This window comes from Paramisgurnus dabryanus, chromosome 9 (assembly GCF_030506205.2).
Source record: "Paramisgurnus dabryanus chromosome 9, PD_genome_1.1, whole genome shotgun sequence".
In the NCBI taxonomy this organism is placed as follows: domain Eukaryota; kingdom Metazoa; phylum Chordata; class Actinopteri; order Cypriniformes; family Cobitidae; genus Paramisgurnus; species Paramisgurnus dabryanus.
This window is the reverse complement of record NC_133345.1, coordinates 19,963,122-19,978,935: the sequence shown is the minus strand read 5'-3', so window position 1 is coordinate 19,978,935 and position 15,814 is coordinate 19,963,122. Positions and strand designations below refer to the sequence as shown.

General features: G+C 36.5%; 1 protein-coding gene and 1 long non-coding RNA gene across 3 annotated transcripts in view; one reads left to right on the top strand and one right to left on the bottom strand.

The window, feature by feature from the left end:
• The window catches only part of LOC135769714 (uncharacterized), a 26,680-nt gene extending 18,237 nt beyond the window's left edge, over nucleotides 1-8,443 (top strand). For both annotated transcript variants that reach the window (XR_010542486.2, XR_010542485.2), the window contains exons 2-3: nucleotides 6,834-7,032; nucleotides 8,306-8,443. This is a non-coding gene — a long non-coding RNA (uncharacterized lncRNA). The remainder of the gene's footprint in view (nucleotides 1-6,833; nucleotides 7,033-8,305) is intronic.
• Nucleotides 1-15,814, bottom strand: part of capn12 (calpain 12) — a 19,694-nt gene extending 3,880 nt beyond the window's left edge. Inside the window, exons 1-19 of the mRNA XM_065283041.2 lie at nucleotides 15,542-15,814; nucleotides 14,726-14,795; nucleotides 13,347-13,465; nucleotides 10,559-10,692; nucleotides 10,007-10,178; nucleotides 9,842-9,925; nucleotides 9,411-9,496; nucleotides 9,251-9,328; nucleotides 8,765-8,940; nucleotides 8,240-8,496; nucleotides 7,169-7,180; nucleotides 6,818-7,026; nucleotides 6,684-6,720; nucleotides 6,242-6,316; nucleotides 6,069-6,114; nucleotides 5,719-5,780; nucleotides 4,591-4,659; nucleotides 3,194-3,272; nucleotides 2,978-3,094 (exon numbers count right to left, since the gene is read on the bottom strand). Coding sequence (XP_065139113.1) covers nucleotides 2,978-3,094; nucleotides 3,194-3,272; nucleotides 4,591-4,659; nucleotides 5,719-5,780; nucleotides 6,069-6,114; nucleotides 6,242-6,316; nucleotides 6,684-6,720; nucleotides 6,818-7,026; nucleotides 7,169-7,180; nucleotides 8,240-8,496; nucleotides 8,765-8,940; nucleotides 9,251-9,328; nucleotides 9,411-9,496; nucleotides 9,842-9,925; nucleotides 10,007-10,178; nucleotides 10,559-10,692; nucleotides 13,347-13,465; nucleotides 14,726-14,795; nucleotides 15,542-15,739 — 2,080 coding nt within the window. The 5' untranslated portion in view covers nucleotides 15,740-15,814. The remainder of the gene's footprint in view (nucleotides 1-2,977; nucleotides 3,095-3,193; nucleotides 3,273-4,590; nucleotides 4,660-5,718; nucleotides 5,781-6,068; nucleotides 6,115-6,241; nucleotides 6,317-6,683; nucleotides 6,721-6,817; nucleotides 7,027-7,168; nucleotides 7,181-8,239; nucleotides 8,497-8,764; nucleotides 8,941-9,250; nucleotides 9,329-9,410; nucleotides 9,497-9,841; nucleotides 9,926-10,006; nucleotides 10,179-10,558; nucleotides 10,693-13,346; nucleotides 13,466-14,725; nucleotides 14,796-15,541) is intronic.

Here is a 15,814-nt window from a genome sequence, read left to right as displayed (position 1 = left end):
GCTGAAGATTTGTCATGCAAAGCAGCCATTTCAGCAAATTTCGTAGGAGCCTCAGTGGATTGAAGGTCATTGGTGGCTGGTGACTTCTTTTCCAGGGGACGCTATTTCAAAATAAGTGTTCAGAGATCATGTGTGTTTCTCGTCATGTCAAAATATGTGTTTGTTGCGTCATGTGAACCATGTGCATCATGCGTCTTGTCAAAATAAGTGCCTGGTGCAAAACGGTTTGTAATAAGAGAGACGCTCACGTTCACAAAATCCTCGCAAGACACTAACTTGTAACTAAACTCTGATTACACATGAGATTAAGTTAGTATCTGGCAAATGCGACTTTTATGTCACTTTTATCATAAACCCTGATGCATGTGCAACAGGCATTTATTTTGACAAAACGCATGATGCACATGGTTCACATGATTTTGAAAAGACGAACCTCACACATGACGGGCTAAATGCATGTTGTGACGAGCTTTGCATCGTGCGCCCTCGGAAAAAAAGAAGTCACCGGCCGCCACTGCATTGGAAAACTAATTCATGAAATAGTTGTGCCACTTTTGCATGGTGAAAATCTGTCTTATTCACCAGCCACCCACAATTCAGTTTAGCCAGGTGCTTAATGTTCTGAAATAGCACTGCAATGTATTTCAATTAAGTAAATGTATTTCTTTTTGGTACAAACACGTCTTGGCTTATTATAAAATGTTCACAAAACTTGGCCCTATCTGCCTAATGCATTACTGTACAGCGCTATTACAGCTCAAGAAAAACAGATTATAAGTGGAATTTAGATTTATTCAAGAAACATTTTATACTGACCATAAAAGCAGTCATTCATCAAATGACAATCAAATAATCAAGCATTATACTGTTAATGGCCATACGTATGGAATACTCAAAGGCATTTTTAACATTGTAAAGGGTCTGTTTGTCTATATTTCTATCTGTGATGCTGCAAAGGTCAAGTAAAGTGTGCCAGATTATGGTAATCTTTCACGGTAGTCTACTGCACTACAAACTCAGCATGGTTTGCTGATTTACGTTGTTTGGTCTGTTGAATCAGATACTAAAATAACACAGCTCATGCAAATAAACTATATATATACTACGACACTGGCAAGTGTTTTTAGTACCTTTTGTTGTTATATCCAGACCCCAGTCTGAACCAGTGACAGAAGGCTGAATAAATTTTGGATTAATGTTATTTATGACAAACTCTGACCTCTTCATCTGCATGTGGCACAAAAGAAATGAACTCCCCCCAGACATGTTTATTCCTATGCTTTGCTGTCAAGTTTTGTGTCCACTGTAGCCTCGGTTTCCCATTTTTAGATGACAAGTGTAGAACCCTTAGTGGTCTTCTTCTGCCATGCATTTCAAAGTCTGACATGTTATGCATATAGAGACATTCCTCTAGAATCTGGATAGTAGTTTTGTAATGTGGGGTTATTTTGGTAACTACCTGTTTCCTGTCAGTTCAAAAGGGTCTGACTATTCTTCTCCGACCTCTTGCATTAAAAAGAACAGCCCACAGAACTGTCACTCAACTATTTGTTGTTTTGCTTGTATTGTCTCTTAATTCTTCCCATGTCTTTCAGGACACAAAACCACCCTGATTGACACCAACTTTTTCACAGTCAAAGTCACATTTCTTCCTCATTCTAATATTTGGTTTGACTATGTGCACATGCTTTTATGCAATAAATTGCTGCCTTATGATTGGGTGGTGGGATTTTGTAGAAAAAATACAAGGGTATATAATAAAGTTAACAATTTAAAGGTGTTATGTTTTTATTATTTCAAATCTACACTGTAAAAAAAGTTTGTTCAACTTAAACCTTACCAGATTGCTTTAACATTTTGAGTTAATTCAACTTTTGTTTAGTTAACTAATATTTTGAATTAAATCAAAATGTTAAGAAAACTAGGTAACTTACTTAAAGTTGAACAAACAATCTTTTTTACAGTGTAACTTTGTAAATCACAAAACCAGTCATAAGTCGCACAAGTATATTTGTAGAAAAAGCAAAAAATATTGCATAAGTTAAAAAATATATTTTATGTCAAAAATCTCTGTATAATATGTAAAGATAATGTTTTATGAAGAAATTTTCTACATTTCATACCGTAAATATATCAGAATGTTATTTTTGTGAGTGGATGCAGCAAAATCGCTTTCAAAATTGGCCAAAACCTCGCCTACAAACTTTGCTTTGCTACGTATTCCTTATGGAAAGTTTGCTTTATGTAAAAGCTTACAACTTCCCTCATTCAGTCAACACGGTCATTACAGCGGTAAGCCAGTAGGTAGTGCTAAACAAATCTTTTTGTTTTTAATTATGCATGGTAAAGACTTTATTTGGACTTTAAATGTGATTTTCTCAATATTTAGATTTTTTGCACTCTCAATGTGCCAAATATTGTCCTATCCTAACAAACCATACATCAATGAAAAGCTTATTTATTTAGCTTTCGGCCAGGTGATGTATAAATCTCAATTTCAAAAAACTGACCCATACGACAACTTGTTTTGTGGTCCAGGGTCACAAATGAGTTAATTTTTGGTACTGTCCCATTATGATGGCATTTTTATGCATCTGGGTTTGGCTAGTTAGTGAGTTCAATGTGGGTAGATCTAATACTATATCAAAAAACAAGCAAGAATTATATTGAAAATACTTAACTATATTATGTTACATTTTATCTGCCTTTTATCAGTCTGTGTGGGATCACATGTGAAAGTTCAGGTTTCCAAAATTTTTTCTTTCAAAACAAGTCATTTGGCCTTCTCAAACTACTAAATGGAAAAAAAAATAGTTTATGCTATAATTTAAGCTCCGAAAGTTACAGAACAAAACTACTTTACACTTAAGTCAAAGTAAAAATAAAAGATGATATGAACCCTTAAGTACATAGTAAACATACAGTGCTTACAGTGTCATATGAGCTACAGATTGAAGGATTGATTCTCTGGTCTTACCAAAGAGCACCTGCAGTCTGGTAACACAGGACACAAAGCCATAGAAGGGCAGATAGAGTTCACCAGCGCCAAACCTCTCCCACAACATCTGCACCACAACACTGTCACCCTCCACACCTGAGGGCAGGAACAGAGGAGGAACGTAAGCTCTGCTTTGCTTTTGTGTATAAACACAGGGTGTGGTGTGTGTGTGTGTGTGTGTATCTGTGTGTTCACCTGCAGCATTCAGAGCCAGAGTAAGTTCAAACGGACTCATGGTTCCAGACGAATCCTCGTCGAATTGGAAAAAGATAGACTGTGGCAAAAATGTGCAAAATGTTTAAAAAAATTAGTTTAGTAATGAATGACTTGAATAAGAAACGTTTGAAGACTATAAATTCACACCCATGACTGTATGATCTGTAAAACGTGCCAAGTAGCTATGTGGTTTGGCAACTGTAAACTGTTCTGTTCAGATCCTGTTCATAATTAATCTATCTGCTTCATTTCTTAATGCAAGAATCACTTCTCCAGCAGTTAAAGGGACAGTTCATCCAAAAATGAAAATTCTGTCATCATTTTCTCTTCCTCATATTGTTCTAAACCTGTATGAGTTTCTTTTTTCTGGTGACCACAAAAGAAGATATTTTGATAAATGATGGTAAGCACACAGTTGACGTACCCATTTACTTTCATAACAGGAAAAACAAATGCTTTGGAAGTCAATGGGTACAGTCTACTGTGTGCTTACCATCATTTATCAAAATATCTTCTATATTTTAACAGAAGGAAGAAACTCAAACAGGTTTAGAACAAGAGGTTGAGTAAATGATGACTAAAATTTCATTTTTGGGTAAACTATCCCTTTAAAAGAACGCTTTAGGATTTAGTTTAGGATTTACCTCCTTTGTTAAAAAAACTCTGCGTCCACACAAACATGCAAAAACGCGATATGAATCGCTGTCAATAGCAATAGCCAAACCAACAGATGGCGATATATCCCTAACCGTACTGCAATGTTGGCCAATCAGAAGCCCCCTCAGCACGTCGCATGCCAAAATCTCCGGTTTCACCGGCTACACGACAACGGCGCAAGAGGAATTTCTAAAAATCTTCACCCTGGCAGGTGTTTTCATAAAAATTCGCTTTCAGTCACCTAATACTGCTTTGGTTGTGGACGAACGGCTAAACCAAATAGAAAAGGGTACCGTTTTGGAAATACAGTGTATGCCCTGCTGGTAAAACCAGCATAGATCAGCATAATTTCCTTGCTGGTCTATGCTGGTTTGAACAATGCTGGTGATGTTGGTCAACCAGCAAGGTCTTGCCAGTATGCTGATGATCTCATGCTGGTGGTGACCAGCATACCAGCATCCCATGCTGGCTGTCACCAGCACACCAGCACCAAAACACAACATATGCTGGTCTTGCTGGTTTTTCCAGCAGGTTGTGTGGACTGGGCCTCAGTTTATATAAAAACAACAACTGTTTCAAGGTCTTTTTTCTCTGTGCAAGACGAGCTCCGTGTAACCTTACACAATCTGATCATTGTCACAGCTCAGTGTCCTACGCTGCACTTCCTAACACGCTGCCAAAGCCGAGTGCGACCTTTTCACGCTTGAGAACTGAGTTACCTGCAGATTGCGTAGGGAGGTGAGCAGCTTCTCTGCTTGAGCTCTGTTCAGTCGCCCTCTGCCACCAGTCTACACACAGCCTTAAGAACATTAACCATGGCAATAAAAATACAAAGCAAGATACAAGAATAGCAGAAAATAATTATATGTCTAACCTCTTATGTAAAAAAAGTTATTTTAAAGGATTGAATATTTTTGAAAGGCAAATGCTGTATGGCAAAGAGTACAAAAAATAAGTGCAAGGTTTAAAATTTTTTATATATTATAATATATTTTAATATTATAATATATATATAGAAAGTATTATTATTTTTCATAAAATTTAATATATTAAGTTAATGTCCAGGAGAAAGATTTGTTGAACATGTTTACTATAGGGCACTGGTTCATTGGGGGGGGGCATATTTTTTAAATACATTAATTTATATTAAGTTCTGTGTTATTAAACCCCAGAAAAACAAGGATACTAACCAACAGCACAACTACATTGTATTATTATTTGCATACAAAAAAATGTGATTTTTTTGCACAATATATCTGTGTACAATTTCTAATTATTATGTATATTTAGCCACACACACATACATATATTCATTTCAGAATTTACATTAAAAATATAATATAAATATATTATTAAAGATAAAATATATAAACATATAAACATACACACATATATATATATATATATATATATATATATATATATATATATATATATATATATATATATATATATATATATATACATAATAATTATTCACATCGAACAGTCATATATTATGCAAAAAGGCACTTTTATTTTGTATGTGATTAATCGCGATTAATGTTTACCCGGCACTAATTTAATTTTTTTTGATAAAACTTTTTTTATTAAAATTCTGTGTTTGAAAATGTTTTATGTCATGATTTTTCTTTGGGGGGCCACAAAGGGATGCACTGTACATAGTTGCACCCCAAAAAGTAAAAAAAAATGAATAGCATAAAAGTATACAAGATCACTGCTAGGGAAAAGTAGAATTTGTGTTGTTAGATGTTTGACTTGAACTCTTACACTTATCATCCTGTGACAACTTGCCCCAGATTTCCCTAAAATATAACAAAAAATATAGCTTGATGGATGAAGGATACATCCTCTCCAAATATGAGCTGTCTGCATGTCTCCAGTGGAAGTTCATAGTCTTTTTCCAAAACTAAAACACAGTCAAAAACATAAACTGAATAAACATGAATCTTGTAGAATAAACTGCTTTAGCTGTTAATATGATATGTTTTTATCTCATGTGAGCCTATATAATATTTTCAAAGTACTTCACTTCTTGAAACTAAGATCAAGTGAATAAATGTAAAATCAAAGTGTTTAATTTCATAAAGCTGGCATAAGTCAATTGTAATTGAAGCTGCATAATACTTCCACCTTGTGGTCATTTATGGCATAGCAACCATGATTTTTTGTCGCATGTGTAAAATGCTGTCCTGACCTGAGTTCACCAGATTCATAAACTGCACAGCATTCACTCTGTCGTCCTGGAAAATCACATTGGTATAATTGGAGAAGTATTCAGTAATGATTACAAATAAACATCTTCCATGATTCATCATGTCTAAAAATATCTCAGAGCAGAAGTTGATTTTAAAGAATTGAGATGCTTACCACTCCAGCTTTCTCTTCAAACCACTTCTGCACCCTATATTGGTCCTCAGGTAAAGATGGCTTTGACATAACAGTCTATAAATACAACAGATGTACGCACACGTAAATATATAATATATATCAAAGGACATACATAAAACAATTTCTTTGTACTTTGCCTGACAAACTTGTCACTGCACCCCAACTCTAACCCTAATATTTGTTCTTTAAATGTTGTATTCTTTACAATAATGCATTTTTTCATTTAATAAAAACATTACATTATGTGACGAGTTTAAATGAGCAGAATCAAAATCATTAATGTTCAATATATAAAAATATTAATGTTTGCAAGGAATAAAAACAAAGATCAAAGAATGCGAATGATGTGGCCCTACAGGTAAAGTTTGGCCATGGGGACAAGAGCCGCTCATAATGTTACACTGTGCTGTAAATATCTTACCGCTGAGTAATTGCTGGTACATGGAAAATCCTGAAACCTGTAATGCAGATTAAAACCATAACTATGGGGAACTGACAGACAGCAACAGCAATACATTTTTACCTTTAGACTGATGTGTTTGTGTTTCTTTGTACCCTTGTATGTTGCCAGTTTTGGTGTAAATACGGAGGAAGAACTCCCCCTGCTGGTTGGGCCTGAAGGTGGAGGCCATTATAACGTAAGTGCCAGGTTCAAGGTGCACCTTCCTCCAGACACTCCTGATGCTCCGGTACTTTCCAGACCGACTGACAGGCCTGTTGTTGGAGAAAAACTGCTGGTCTAGAGAACCTGGTTTGTCCTTCAACTAAAGGTAAAGAAAATGCACATTTAAAGAAATGTTGAAATGTGTTGTATTTATGTTTTTTATATTTCAGTTACTTGTCGTGTATTAAGTGTGTTTTGTCTTTATTAAATGTGAGCCATATGATATTAGATCATGAACTTACCTCAGGCGGGATCTGAGTAAAATAATGAAATGGAAAAACATAAATTAGGGAGATAAATTGAAAATAAACAATTGTATGCAAGAAGAATTAGTCATATTTAGCTAGATCATATAGATGGTGCAAGTTTAACAATCCACAAAACTTGTGTTTTTATTGAAAATGTTATTTTCAATAAATGATCATTAAAAGACGCATAAGCTTGGGAAAATGTTAAATGTAATTTTTTAACTAAAAACTATATGAGCTGTTTTTAGGGATGCACCGATTATTGCCGATATACACTAATATGTGGCCGATACATATTCTGAATGGCCAAGCACATATTATTCACTGCTATTTCATGTACTACGGCTTTTGATCAGTAAGAAGCCCTTAATTATCGATCTGAAATCACTGTTAGTTTGACTCGTTTATAACATGCATTTGAAAAAGCAACACTCGTCAAACATAATCATTATACATATTCTTTATTATCATGAAAGTACCTGAAAAGGTTTGAAGAACAGTAATATAAATATATCCTCAAGCCATTTCCTGGAGCTGCGTGTGTCTGGTTCTTCGTCTACAGCGCATATTGAGTTTCTGCACGAGAGCGCCCTCTGGCGTTTGGATGTAACGGCATTTCACCGTAATTCATTGAGAAACATAGCAAGCATCATCGGCTGATATATCGGTACACCCCTAGCTGTTTTATTTTGTTTAACTTTAACAACTCTAATAAAATGGCAACATACCATTTACAACTTTGATTTGTGCTTTTTCCAACAAAAATCATAAATTAATATAAAATAAATAATAAATATTCCAACATTTTTATAGTAGCCTAAATTAAGATGGTACTCTACTGACTAGTTTTGAGATTGGTATTGAATGGTATTATATAAAACACACATATCCCATATGTTCATGTATGCTGTAGAAATGATCCAAATAATGCTAATATAATACAGTTGTAATTAAATTTAAGTTTTAAATAACAAAAATACTAAGTCCCTCTATGCTTTATAGAAATAACAGGGAATAAAGTTTGTAAGTGCCTTGAAGCTCTGTGATATCATCTAATCCTCTCACCTTGTAGATGTGGAAGGCTATGTAAAGAAAGTTGACTTTATCTTTTTGTCTGCGATATTTCTGCAGGAGCTCCACCAATATTGTGCCCTTCTTCTTCTTTTCCTGTTTCCCGGTTTTGATCACCGGAGGCGGCACATAAACTTCATCTTCTTCTCCAGCCGGATCTTCGTCCTCAATCTCGTCCTCTACAAAGTCATGTTCATCCATATCTTTCTCAGACAAAACCAGTTGGAACTGAGGGTTTCTCCAGAAAGATCCTATGGAGATGATGAAGAACAACAACACAGGAAGATGACTACCGTACAAGCAAGGAGAAGTTAGGTTAATTCTTTGTTAAATACATGTTATAAAATAAATGTAAATCAAAGTGACTTGCAGTGAATTCAATGCACATTTTACCCTGGGATCAAACCAGAACCCATGCCATTTACCAAGTGAGCTACAGTAAGACTCATCAATAATAATAATAATAATATATGATAGTATATTATATCATATGTAGTATTATACAAATATGTGACTGACTTGGGTACCGGCGGCTGCCTCCTGCAGAGCACATTGGAACCCAGGTACCCTGATGTGAGCTCAGACTCCAGGTAGGGGAAGCCGTGTCCTCGCTCGCCTCTCCCGACATGGAGTCAGGATTCACGCTGCACATTTCCACTGTATTATACAGTCGACAAAAGTCCTCTATTGCAATCCTGGAAAAAACAAAGTTTAAAAACACATACAGCGTGTATTGTTGACTGAAGTGTTGCCTGTACAAGGAGCATATGCTTGTTTTTTGTATTTGCTTTACCAAAGCACTCTATACATTAATATATACAAGTTTATTTTGTGATAATATACATTATCTTTGGCTTTATTTATAGCATTCAATTGATTGGTATGCGTTCCACAATCGAAACCTGAGAGACAGACGGAAACACAGTGTATGTGTGGCTGTCTTAATATAGCACTCATTTCACTATCAGACTAAAAATATTTTTTTTATTTATTGTGAACACTTACCAAAATTCTCCATCTTCAACTTTGGCCAACTCAAGTCTGGTCTTTTGAGCGCTGTCTATACTGTCCCAGTCTTTACACCTACACACAGACAGAGAAATATTCAGTCTTTAGAAGCCCCCAGGCATGTGGTAGCAAAATGAGCTGCTGATGTCTTTCTCACTTGTCACTCCACGGCCCACAGTACTCAACAAATCCCCAGGGGTTACGCACCCTCAACAGTAAAATCTCATCAGACTGCCTCTGGACCTACACGCACAACAAGAGCATAAACAAAAAGACTTTGAGGCTTAATTATATCAATTGCACAATACAACTGTATACATATTTTATTGTAGTATTTGTTATACTTGTAACTTATATGGACCTGATTTTTTATAAAATCCCTGTAAGAAAAAAATTATCTAAAATGTTCTATCACTAGAAGGTCCCCCTTTAAAAAGGTCCTTATATGTACCACTTAGGTACAGATATATATACAATATGTATTGTTTCTGACAGTGTAGACTATAATGCTTATGGCACTCAAACACTACTCATGTAATATATTTGAATGTTTTAGGGAAAAATATGCCCCAGTGTCCTGTTCCACACCTTATTCGTATCAGTGATGGCGTAGGCGTGACCTTTGATCAAGCCGTCTGGTGTCACAGTGCCAATGTCCTTCACATTTGTAGCCTACAGGCAAAAACACAACACTGTTGTTAATCCTTTCACTACGTATATGCAACTAATGCATGTGTATATATGCGTCTGTACGTGTATGAAGCAGCTGATCAGGCTGTCTCTGGCCAGGGCAGCAGTAATGGCTTTCCAAAGCACACGTGGGGTCCGTGAAGACACGGGGAGTGAGTATGCAATCCCCCCTGTAAAGTCCTCCATTCCCTCGGAGATAATACCTCCTTTCAGACTGCCATAGGATCCAATCAGCCTGCACACGCACAGAAAACACATACACATGTCACCCTGTCTGAAATTCATGCTAAAGTCTCGTAATCATAAATGAGGTTGGGGGCATCAAAATTTTATGTCACTTCAGTCAGTATTAAAGATATCAATCTTCACACAATGTTCTTTACTTTATATAGGATGAGTTTATGTAGAAAACAGTAAATCACAAAAATATATCTTTAGCTGGGTTTTCACATATTTGATTATTAATCCTTTCAATTTTTCACAGCTGCATGGTTTTTTCAGAATATCTGTCAAAATAGAAAGTAACAATGCACTTACAGTAATGTAAAATGTGTCACTAATAAACCTTAACAGTCACATGCCCACACAGTCAAACACACATATGCTACAACTGACTTGGCATAAGCTTTCTCCACCAGGGCGCTCCAGAACTCATTGCTGGTGCGAGAATAGCTGAAAAGCAGACGGCCCTCTCTCACAGGCAGCTTGTCATCCACAACTACCTCCACCCACTCACCATACTGCCAGAACTATACCAGAGAGAGAGAGAGAGAGAGAGAGAGAGAGAGAGAGAGAGAGAGAGAGAGAGAGAGAGAGAGAGAGAGAGAGAGAGAGAGAGAGAGAGAGAGACTTTATCAATAGGCCATATGCTTACTACACTTTTACTATATTAAAACCATAGTTCATTCTTGTAGTTAACGGTTTCCTGATTAATGTATCTTTGTTATTATGCATGTTTTCGGGTTAATGTGAAGAAGACGAAGGATAGGCTTTATGTAATGTTAAACAGGCAGGCATGGACCTGTGCTGGCCTGCAGGTAGCCCCAAGTGTATGTCCGTGTTTCGGTGTCTTTTCCTAACAAGCCCAGACATTTCAGGCATCATCCCCAATCAACAGCCTTCCTCTTCTTTCAATCCACTAACTACTTGTTTTCACATTTATGTCCTGTTTTTGATGTGTCCTGTCTTCTTTCGGCTCAGGTCAAGTCATGTTGTGAAATACCAGTTAAGGGCTCTTGAATGCTAATATTTTTCAAAAGTTTCACTAAAAAGTAAAAAAAAATACATCACAATAAACCACACGTGAGAGTGAATCAAGAGCTGGTTGCAAGTCACATCAAGCATCAGTAGAAATGATCTTTCTACTGAAAAATGCAAAGGATGAATGGGTGATTCTCACGAAATCCAGACTTAAAAGGTGTCCAGCATCAGATTTTTTTTAAAAGCCATCAAAGCCATTTTTTTGCAAATAAGGTCTGAACTTACTAAAGAAGAGGAATAGGCTTTATGTAATGTAAGACAGGCAGGCATGGACCTGTGCTGGCCTGCAGGTAGCCACAAGTGTATGTAAATGTTTCGGTGTCTTTTCCTAACATTATTTTTAGAGGATTTAAAAAATATTTCCTATAGAATTATTTACATTTTTTAGATTATCATTATAAAAATTATCATTAGCGCAATATGATATTACACTAAATATATGCATTTACAAACTCATGTTTTGGTAATGAGAACTTAAAAGTTGTCTAGGTACTATGACAAACAAAATCAACTTTTATCTGGAGAGAAAAAATAAGAACTGCTTACCTGGTAGCCATCTTGAGTGTCACAGTCAATTATGTCCCTTCCAACCATTTTTTTTTTTTTTTGAAAATGTAAGTTCCTTGAGGGCTTTAACAATGATTGAAAATTGTTGCGGAGGATGAGAAAATTGGTCTTGGACACATTTATATTCCTTATTATTGTCTCTACATTTACCAATGATCACCAAAATACCACATGTTTCTTTACTGTAAATGTTTATAGTATAACATGCACTGAAGCTTTTATTTTGTTTGATTTTTTTAATTATAAATTTTCCATGTCAAAGAACCCAAATCCAGTCATGGGCACATTGCGGTAATGCAAATGTTCCCTTTAAATGTGGAAAACAAAATTGGTTTGTATGATGTCATTTGAAATCATGTGCAAAATAGTACATAAAGAGATGTTTGTAACAGTATGCTTCTTATTTTGATACTCTTACTTTGCATTTACTTTTTTTTATCAAAATGTTTCATGACACCTCATAAGTCTAATTTCGCGAGAATCACCCAAATAAATAATATATTTAAGAGGAAAATCAAAAATTGGAAATGTACTAATTTATTTATTTTACTAATATAATATACTGAATGTGCTGATATAGGAGCTTTAGCATGAGTTTGGATTCAAGCTCAGAGTAACCTCTGCCTTGTGTGATAGATTGAAGCTGGACAGATTTCAAATGAAATCTTCATTTTTGGGTAAACTATTCATTTAATAATGTCCAATGCCTCAGATATATGAGACACTTTGTTGGACTACCAAATGAAATGCCCTTTCTTTATAAAGTCTAAATATCTGTCCTGAGGGCCAGAAAACAACAGGACCATTCTAGTCGTAATTGCCTTTTTTCTAGTCTGTAATAAAATTAAGATAAAAGAAACATCTGAGGCTATGAGGCAACCGTAATGTTTTAAATAAAACTTATGACCCAGATGAGCTTGTTTAAATGTTTGTATCACATTCTCATGAGAAGAAAGGCTTTTTTCAGTGTAGTCAAAACTCCGAGGGGATCGATTAAGACCTTTAAATTTATTGACCAGGGTTGACGCGTGAAACTTTTTGCATGACTCATATTTGTTTAGCAATCGTTAGCTGGAGGTTGATGATTTTGAAGGCATGTTTACCAAAGATACAAATTGGAAACAAACAGAAACACTGTGTTCCTTCTTCCTTACATAAAAACGCTTAAAATATGATAATTTGTGGCAATGTTTAAAGGGGGAGGGTGCATGCAGATGTCACCGGGACAAAAGGAAGATGATGGGAGTTTGGAGGAGATGTTTCTGGAAAGAGGCTCAGCTGTCAGGGACGGTAGGTCACAGAAAAGTGATTCTAATTACCGTTCCCACCGACGCACCAGCTAGAGGTAAATCTAGACACATAATTACATAGGAGACATTCAAAACAAGGACATCAATCCTGGATTGATTCAGTCCTTTATTGGTCCCCCACTTCAGCTATAAATGAGACCATTTATGTCAAATTTATGGTTATTCGCTGGTTCCTTTACATCATTCAAGTTTTACATGATAGCAAAAAGTGGTTGTGAAAGAGAAACATGACATCTTTTTGTAGCATATTAACTCCTTCCTCTTACCCTGAAGTGAAAGATGCCAGCGTACGATTCGCTCAGGCTTTGGCCAGATGGAACCACTTTGACAAACAGGGTCGGGTGCATTGTAAGACAGGACAGGGCGGCCAGCAACCAGCAGTTGCCTGCAGCACAACAGGAGATTGTGTTAAAACACATAAATTCCACCGACGACTATGTACAAACATGAACACAACATCAAACACAAGCTTTTAAGTCTTGAGAAACAGGAGACATGATGTCGGTCACACATACAAAGTGACATTCCTCTCTAACAGGTAACAGCTGTTGTTTTACCCCATGCGAGGGAACAGATTATTACATCATAGGCGACTTCAAAAAGCATTCACAAAAAAACATAGTCCCATAGGAATGACACCAAATTCTGAGCTTTGCATAAGTCCAATTAAACTTCCAACAGTATGGACTAAAGTGGGTAGTCTCTTAAAAACAAGTCATTTAAATTTCTGCTTGAAGTGCAAAGAATAAAACATTCTTCGGGTTGATTTCTATTCAAATGAGTTTATTTACATGTGTTTGTAATTCTATTGATGCATTGCTACATTCATCTATTATTTAGTGGTATAGGCGCACATCATGATTTAGGGGCAAAGATCTGACGGTTTGTCATTTGAGACGCCCAATTCGAATTTTGTGCGTGTTTTGCAAAAGCACTAAATGTTGAGTTTTGCAATATATGGTAGACAGATGCTGTCTTCGCCTCAAGTCTATTTGATTGGTACTAAATTCACATCTATATCCTAAATCATAAACTATAGAAAACAGTTAAGAATATAAACATTGATTACGATGTAAGTCACGAAAAACAAATCAATGCCAGATGTACAGAAAGAGAGTTGGGCAAGGCAAAACAATAAAACAATACCCGCTGTGCACAATAATTGTTATTCTTTAGGTGGGTGGAAATGGGGGGCGAGGAGGAGGGAGGGGTAAGCAGATGATGCCAATCCGACCTCTCGTTTTCTCCCCCCTCCCCTCTCCGCTTTCATCCCTGCCTGTTCCTATTACATTTGTCGTGCTTTTGATGCGAGTGGCCCGCGGCGGCTCCACGTTGCACCATCTCTCAGCAGGGATTCTGCAGGAGACTCTGAGATCAGCGAAGTGTCTCGCGGCTAGACGAGCACGAGCTGGGATAGCGCATTAAGCGTTATGAGGAAGATCTGGGTGGAAGAAGATGGGAGGGGGACATCTGCATGATAAGCAGGAAGAAGTGGGAGTGTTGCCAAAGACTGATATTTCTCTGATAGTTCATGCCTTGAAGGTGCTTTTGGTTGATTTGGTTTTGGAGAAGTGCACTAAAGCGTTATCCCATTATCCTGGCATAAAATACCAACAACCGTGCTCTATCACTGGCGTGGACTCACCCAGCTGGCCCTGGCAGATATCGGTGGTGCCCATGGTGCCCTCAACAAAGACAGCATTGCTTGTGATTTCCTTTTGAAGAGGGAAGGGGGAAGAGAGAGGAGGGGACATTCAGAACATGAGCCAAAAACAATTTGCAAGAACATGTGATCAGGACGACTGAACATATGCATGTGTTCACAGTGTTCACAACTCAAGTCTTAAATCCTTCTCACTGTACATATTGTAAACATTTAACTAAATGCATTAGAAAATGGGTGAGAAAATATGTTAATTTAAAAAACAACTTTACCTGGATATGCATTTTTATCCAAAATATATACATTTTTATCAGAATGTGTTTTTATCTTGAACCTAAATGCTTTACCAATTGAGCTACGGGGACCCATTTTACACAGTATACTGTGTATCATTTCGTTAATTCACCAAAACACAGAATGGCTTTTTGGACCATGCAGCTTTTTGAATTCACCCCGAGGTGCAAAATCTCTTTTAATGACCCTATTAAGTTGTGTGAAAGACTTTACTAGCTGGTGGGCAATGAAAGTTTCTCATCTGCTTCCCCTCCTCTTGTTTTTGATGTGCACATTAACATTTTGCAGACTTTTGTATTAAAGCAGCTCCTAAATATAGAAACACCATAAGCTCTTTCTTTATTATAAAAAAGCAAGTCAAGAGTTTAACATTTGAGTTGTCAATTATTGTCAGCAATACTTATTGATTAAATTTATACTGCATGCTTAAATAAATAAATAAATTATACAAATGCATATACAAAAGATTTTCTCACAACAGTTAACTTTAGTCATCTTCATTACCTTTGGCCGGAGCCACCTTACTGCCTTTTTGGGATCAGGATCCACTGGTACACCGAGAGAGCTTTGATTCGCTGCAAAGATGGGGTCTGAAAAAAGCACGCCAGATTTAAGACAGTTCTGCAGTAGGGTTTCATAGTCCTGATCCTTAAACTTGACCGGATTATCAATAGAGCCCTGATCAGAGCTACTTCCAGACATCTTTAAATCTTCACTCGAGAGGATGAGCTGACGACTGCGCCTTTACAAAAGTTTTGTATGGTCAAAAGTTTTAAG